This window comes from Octodon degus, unplaced genomic scaffold (genome assembly GCF_000260255.1).
Source record: "Octodon degus isolate 3935 unplaced genomic scaffold, OctDeg1.0 scaffold00287, whole genome shotgun sequence".
Taxonomy (NCBI): Eukaryota; Metazoa; Chordata; class Mammalia; order Rodentia; family Octodontidae; genus Octodon; species Octodon degus.
Window position 1 is genome coordinate 25218 of NW_004524863.1, and position 8034 is coordinate 33251.

The 8034-nt window shown below is 39.5% G+C and overlaps 1 protein-coding gene across 1 annotated transcript in view; it reads right to left on the minus strand.

The window, feature by feature from the left end:
* Window positions 1-468: 468 nt before the first annotated feature.
* The window catches only part of LOC101575303 (17-beta-hydroxysteroid dehydrogenase type 6-like), a 17666-nt gene continuing 10100 nt past the window's right edge, over window positions 469-8034 (minus strand). Inside the window, exons 3-5 of the mRNA XM_004647107.2 lie at window positions 7787-8033; window positions 2338-2501; window positions 469-656 (exon numbers count right to left, since the gene is read on the minus strand). Coding sequence (XP_004647164.2) covers window positions 469-656; window positions 2338-2501; window positions 7787-8033 — 599 coding nt within the window. The remainder of the gene's footprint in view (window positions 657-2337; window positions 2502-7786; window position 8034) is intronic.

Here is an 8034-nt window from a genome sequence, read left to right on the forward strand (position 1 = left end):
TCATGTACAATGAATGATACCATTTTATGGTCAATCTTCCATAACCATGATCAAAATCTCATTTTCAAACATTATCATCATTCTCAGAAGAAACTGAAGATGTACCTCACTTAGAGACCACTTGCTTCCCATGCACACAGCCCTGGGTTTACTTTCCACCACAAAGAAAAACACAATAAGAAAAAATTGTACCCATCAGTAACTGTTCTCTTGTCTTATCAACCAACACAAGACAATTACTAATCTCCTCTTTGTCCTCATGGCTTTGCTGTCTCTGGGCATCTCATATACATCAAGCTGTCTTTTTCATTACTATCACAGTACATATCAGGGTTTCACTCCCTTATATTTCCAAATAACACTGCATTGTTTGGTTCTTGGTGTATGTTATTTATCAGCTCAAAGATGTTTACATAGTTTCCATGTTGGGGCTACTAGGAACAATGCAGTTGACAGCTACACATTTTATTAAAAATCACTATTACAAAGGCCTCCCAAATAGCTGAGCAGATGAACGCGCCTGCTTAGGATGAAACTGGGGTTGGGGGTTCGATCTCCAGCATGCATTGCTATGCTCTGCCGTGCCTTGCCGAGCTGAGCCATGCCAAGTAGTGATTGCAGCTGAGCAAGGTAGCCCATTCCTGTAGTCCCAGCCACTTGGGAGACTATAAAGGGAAAGATCACTACAAGTCCGATCTACATATTGAGACCCTATCGATGCTATACTAAATATATTTTTTTAACTCACTAACACAAATGTATTTGTTAGGAAAACTTCGCTTCTAGTTTGATACATCAGATAAGTTTAAATAAATAGTAATTGCAAAGAATAATTTCAAAAATGTAGAATAGTGAATTTTCATATTAGCCGTAGTTATATAACAGCACTTGCAATATACTGGATAAAATAAAAATAGTATTAAAATATTTCACTGGGCCTGGGATATAGCTTAGTAGCTTAAGTGCCTGCTTGGCACATGCAAGGTCCCAAGTTCAATCTCTTGTACAGAAAAAAAAAAGTTTCACATTTTTCATTGTCTTTTTGCCTACAAAGCTCAGATCTACTCCAGAGCCTAAAGAAGATACATGTCTGCTCCACAGCAACACTTCTCCTCCATGCTTCTTCTTATTACAATTAACTGTCTATAGAAAGATTTCACAGTGCAGGTGTGGTTCACATTCTGTGTCTACTGGACAGCACTGATGTAAATATCTGATCCATGGACCAATATGTAAACCCATCTTTGATAAATTTTATCTTTACTAGTTTCCTACTGATTTCTATTTCAAAATGCTACCTATCCAGAGAGAAGCAAGTTTCCTAGCACTGAGGGAACCTGAATTGAGGAGGACCTGTTAACAATGATCAACCAGCCTCTAGAAGGTTGGGAAACCCTTCCCTCCCTCACTCGGAGGAGTTCTGAAAGACTCCAGCACTCTCTGGTTTGCCTTTCTTTATCCAACTTCCCTCTTCTCTGGTGCTGGTGATCTCTTAAGCCAGCATAACCAGAAGACAGTGTCTAGGTCAGGAGTCTTCTACATGGACCTTCCCCTTCTCCACTTCTCTGTACTGCGCTATCTCCCAAAGCTGGTGCCTGGGCTACTGCTATCACCACAACATGCAATGGAATGGAGAGCTGCTCTCCTCAGCCTCAGCCATTTGCTGACTCTGGTGTGAAGGAAAAGCTCCCCTTCACAAAGGAGGTATAAACCCACACCAACACGATGACTTCCTTGCACTGTAAGGACAGCTTTGCCTCCAATCCACACTATCAACTCCTATAGATCACCAGAACAATGTTCTTCCATGAAAATCATGTCACCCCTGCAAGGCCCTGTGACCTTGTACATGAGAAGTATAGTCCCCAGAAATGGTGTATTAGACCCTACAAGCAGGGTCTTTTTCCCACTTATATTCTTACATCCTCCTACAATTTGTAACCAGAACAATAGACTCCCTGAAGACTGGACACTTCATGTCAGGCCTGCAGAACACTCAAAAGGCTTTATTCTCATCACAAGAGATTCCATAGCTTTGCGTATGGAACACCCCTAGTGCCCAGAGAGTCAGGTCTGTATGTGACAGGTCAGGACAGGGGTAATATTGACATTTGGGTTTGTCTATGTTCTTTGAATGACAGAAAGGGCCAAACCACGAGTATATTGGGATGTTACTGACCTCCTCTGGTCCTACAAAAGGTTTTTTTTTTCTACAAAAGGTTTTTAAAGACCATTGTTCTCACTATTTCTGCAAATCACTTTTCACCAACCCATTTTCCTTTTCTTATATGACTGTATCCATTTTTCCTATTAAAAAAAAAAGAATGAAAAACTTACAAGCAAGAAAAAACTGCTGTCCATATACTTCCTTAATATGTATGGGTGTGTCATCCCAGATTTTCTCCATCTTCTCTAACATTCTCTGCATATCTGTCATGCCTGTTTTAAAGCCACCAGGTTCAATGATGCTAACTTTCACCCCAAAACTTTTCAGCTCACGCCTGAAACAAGATTCATCAAGTTAACTCCTTTAATTGAAATATAAGGCAATTTCAATTTTCTCAGGCAAGAAAATACAAAATGCCACAAAATTATTCTTTTAAAATCTTAACTGTATATCCTAAAAGATAAAGGAAGCCAGGGATATAACTCAGCAGCACAGCACCTGCATGGCAAGTGCAAACTCATGAGTTCATTCCCAATACAAAAAAAATCCAGAATTTTTGCCAGGGGAGATAGCTCAGCAGTATAAGCACCAGCCTGGCAAGCACAAGGTCCTGAGTTTAATAACCAGTACCAAAAAAATAAAGAGAAAATAAGAAAACTATAAAGGAATGGAGACAGAGAAACAAAACATTTAAACATCCTGAGGACCAAAAATTGAGACACAGTTATTCCAAATAGCATGACCATTAAATTCTGACTGACTTCACCAAAGAAAAAAATACCCACCATTGTACACATTGGAAGTATGGCAAATACCAATTATAATATAGGAAATCCACACTGATTATTAGTGGCACCGTGCTAAACATTTTACATAAGCAATTACAGTTTATTCAGACCCAGTTCTTCCCATGAAAAACTCACAGTGAGAAAGCCCAATAAGTAACCTCACAAGTGCGAGATGACTTAAGAGAATTACATGGTGTGGGAGCATATCCCAGGGGCACAGTACATGCTTAGCATGTAAAATGGTCCTGGGTTCAATCACCACCACGGAAAAGAAAGAAGGAAGAAAAACAGGGAGGTATCCAAGGAGCTACAGAGGTACAAAAGTGTTGCAGAGAAATATCCTGACCTGGTCAGGAAGGCTTCATTGAGAAGAAGGCATTTCAGCTTAGCCTTGAATGATACAGAGGAATCCCCAGGTGGAAAAAGGAGGAGTGCCACATCATGAAGTGTGCTGCCCAAGCAAAAGCACAGGCCTGTAGAAAAATGAGTCACCTTCAAGAGTTATAAGTAACCACTTGTGGAATAAGTTGTGGGCATGAGAGATGCAATCATTGTGCCTTGCTTTTTTTCTTGTAAATTAATTTTGTTTAATGTTTGTGGGTACATATTTATATTTTAGGGGCCAGAATAAATATCAATATTTATTTAAAAATTCTAAGTCATGAGTCATTTCAGAATATTCCTGTTACTTTTGGAGGATTGTTTGGTTTTCCTTTGCTTTGCTTTGCTTTGCTTGCTTTGCTTTGCTTTGCTTTGCTTTGCTTTGCTTTGCTTTGCTTTGCTTTGCTTTGCTTTGCTTTGCTTTGAGACAGGGTTTCACTATAGAGTGCAATCACTTTGGAGTCCAGGCTGACCTCAAACTCACAGCAAAGTCCCTGCCTCAGCCTCCCAAGGGCTGGGCTTGCCACAGTCAAGTACCACCAAAACTAGCTCCTGTTAGGTCAACAAACTGTACAGAAATCCCCCTGAGGAGCTCACTCTGTGCAAGGACCCTACAGAGCACAACATGCACCCAGGGAAGAAAGACAGCTATCTGCCTCCCAGAAGCTACTGGTGCTCAGGGATTGTGATGAGGGGTGCTCCTCACATTACATGTGGCCATGTTGGCAAAGCTGGAACCTCATCTGAAGTCAAGAATAAATATCTGAGAAAATGGTCTATATGAGAGAACACAATGCAGGACACCCCTCTATGCAGTCATTTTCCCAGTATGGACACTGCAGCAACAGCATCAAAAACTCCTTGAGGGGCCAGCCACATAGCTCAGCAGAATAAAGCATCTGTACAACCAGGAGCAGGGACTGAGTTCGAACCTCAACGTGCCCTGACACCCAGCCTCTGGGACATGCTAAGACAGAAATTGAGACTGGGCGTGGTAACACACACCTGTAATCCCAGCACTTGGGAGGCAGAAAAAAGGAGAATCACTATGAGTCTGATCTGTGTAGTGAGACCCTGTAGACCCTGTACTAAATACAAAAAAAAAATCTGAAACTTGGCAGGAATTCACCTGATAGCAACCCTTAGGCTGGACCTGTCAAATCAGAAACCCTAGTTTTGAAACTCAACAATGTATTTGAACAAACTGCCAGGAATTTGTGGCATGTAATAGTTTTGCTGTGTGTGATAGTTCATATCTGTAATCTTGGCACTAGGGATGCTCAAGCAGAAAAGATTGTCACAACTTTGAGCACATGGAGGTCAACCTGTGCCGCACTGTCAGTTCAAGACAAGCCTGAACTAAAAAGTGACATCTTGTCTCAAAAAAAAAAAAAAAAAGATTTACTGAGAAGTTTTTTCACTTCAAAAGAAATTGCCAACAAAGTGAAAGGCAACCCGCTAATTTGGAAAAAAATCAGACAAATAAGTACTGAGACAAAGGTCTGCTCTCTGGAATTTATAAAGAACTAAAAAACACTAGGGTCCCAAAATTTAAAGACCCAGAACAGAAATGCACATCTGGGATGAGCACATGTTTCTCACAGGATGAAATTAAAGAAGCGAATTAATATATGAAAAAATGCTACACATCACTATCCATGCATGAAATGCAAATTAAAACAACATTGAGATATCATCTCACCACAAGAAGAATGACTATCATACAGAAATCACCCAACAACAAATGTTGGAGAGGCTATCGGGAAAAGGAATCCTTCTCCATTGCTGGTGGGAATGTAGACTGGTGCAACTGTTGTGGAAATCAGTGTGGAGACTTCTTAGAAAAGTTGGACTGGAAATCCCATTTCAACCAGCTACTCCTCTACTGGGAATTTTCCAGCAGCATCTGAAAACATCATTTCATAGGGATATATGCGTGCCTATGTTTATAGCAGCACAATTTGTGATAGCCAAATCTTGGAAACAACCATGATGCTCATCACCTAGGAATGGTTGAAAAAGATGTGATATATTTACACAATAGCGTATTATTCAGCTATAAAGAATTATAAACTCGAAGCACTTATATTGAAGTGGATGCCACTTGAAGATATACTCATAAGAGAAATGAAACAGCCACACATGTGTAAATATCATATATTTTCCCTAGTATAAGAACTCAAAAGAAGAAATACAAATAGAAAGGTATAATACAAGTAAAAGGAAAGCAAGAATGTGAGGACTAACTAATCAAGAGAGGGAAAGGAGAAGAGCTAGGAAACATGACAATGTCAAGCCATACAGTTATATGTACAAGATCGGCAAGGCAATGATCCTGAGAATCTCCAGAAGATCTTTGAATCTAGCAGTTAATTGGAAAGATTCTCACCCTGACTAACTATATATACTGATACCTGTTAACTAAACAACTGCACTGAAAATGGTGATCTGTGGTGGTAGTTTCATGCTTGGAGTGCCTGTCATTCTGAACTTCTGAATACGGACTTCTTGTCATGACATGCCAGTTGTTGCTGTGCTGTCTTTCAGGTAGATGATTGTCTAAAAAGCAGCAGGTGGTGAATGAAGGCAAGAGACAGGAAAAGGAATGTTGTGAGACTGTCTTGCTTCAAGGTTGTATATGCTTAGATTTTTGGGCTTACGTGTAAACATAAGAAGTATATAATTCTTTATGACCATTTTTGAAAATATGTTCTAATTTTTAAATGTTTCTTCATCATATTCTGTAGGGACTTAAAGTTCAACTTATCAAGACTTGATGAAAAATACCTGTTCCATGTTATGCCTAAGTTGTTTGATATTCAGACAGATAGTGGCCTTAAGCTTACCAGCCTAGGTTATATGGTAATCACAATAAGTTTCTCTTCTGGAGGGTGAACAACCAAAGTTTGCAAACCAAAATTAGAGAAAATGAAAGGCTGCAAGGAAAGCTAACATTTTGGCCCTAGCTTTCCAAGGTCAATTAAGATTCAGGACATACGAGAACTTATACTGTAATGTCATGTAACTCGGTAGTGTCCCAAATTTTCTGATCAAGGAGACTATGGGGCCAAAGAGGAAAGTGATCAATGATGTAGAGTGTGGCTAAGGAGAGTCACATGGAGAGAAAACATTCTCTCAGGCTTTCACAGAGAGCACATTGGCCAAGCAATGGCTGTGACTCATCCACATGGCTGACACTGACAAATGTTCTATAATCTGAGGTACAGGATCTCAGGATAAATCCTGATGGGATTTCACTGACCTTAACATATCCTATCCATTTTGAATACACACATAAAAAATGGACATTCATGTGTATCCCCTTTCTTGTTTGCTTCCATCATTTGAATATCATAAGTGTGTTAACTCAGCAAAACATTCTAAAAGAGTCCAGTAGTCCATAATAGTATTGGCTCTTCTGCTTTACTGGCAATGTCAGAAATTTCAACACAAACTTTAAATGCTAAGAAAGCTTGGAGTAAGTGTTTGAATTTGGAAAAAAACAAAAAGCAATCTTCCTACCCATACTGAATTTTCTAAAAAACTATTGTCTCAGTTACTTTTCTCTCATTGCTGGGACAAAGTACCCAAAACCCAAATTAAGAAAGGAAAGATTCATTTACCTCACAGTTTGTGGAGGTTTCAGTACATACTGAACATAAACACCAACACAATTATAGTGGAGGACCTCTAGACATCACTAACACAAATACATCAACTAGCACAAATATCGACAGAAAATTATGACAGCTGAACTACACCTTCAAGGAAATGGACTTAAGGTATATTTACAAAAGTTTCACCCAAGAACAAAGGAGTGCACATGGAATCAGTAACACATGAGACTTCATCTAAAATAGACTGCAGAAAATAAATAAATAAATAAATTAAATAGACTGCAAAGCCTCATAAAGCATGTGTAAATAAATATAGTCATAATAATTCCATTTATATCATCAGATCATGATAAACTAAAACTGGAATCAAAGACTAAATAATCACAGAAATTATGCAAATGCATATAGGATTTTAAAATACACTCTTAAATAGTCAGTGGCTCACAGAAGAAATTAGACAGTTCCTAGATTTACATGACAATGCCAGGAAAGCACACTTCAATCTAGGAAAACAATGAAAACAGTCCTAAGAGGTAGGTTTATGCCTGCAAATCCCCACATCTGAAAAGGTCAATCTGATGTGGGAAGTACCACAAAGACCTTGGGGGAGGATGTGCTTCTGTCAAGTCTTGGCTGTGGCGGTGACCTCTGGGAAACAGGAGTGCTGCTGAGCCACAGATGCCTGTATTAAATAGACTCATATAGTAATCATATCTGTGAACTAAGATTTGAGGAATGAGAAAATCAGGCAAGATGGGTGAAAGTATGTAGCACCATCTCTATCTAAGACATGTGCAATGCTCAATTGTTTTATTTCACCTTAATAGCATTACCTCAGTACATCTGAAAATGCTTCAACTCCAAATTTGGAGCAGGTGTAGGATGCAGGACCCAAAGCAATTCTTCCTGCAATGCTGGAGACATTGACGATCCTCCCCCTCGCTCTCCTCACCAAGGGAAGCATGCTCAGGGTCACCTCGGTCAAACCAAAGAGGTTCACTTTGAAGACATTCATAAAGTCTTCAGCCTTCTGCCACTCACTCAGTCCTGTTCCGGGATATATGCCTGCATTGTTGACCAG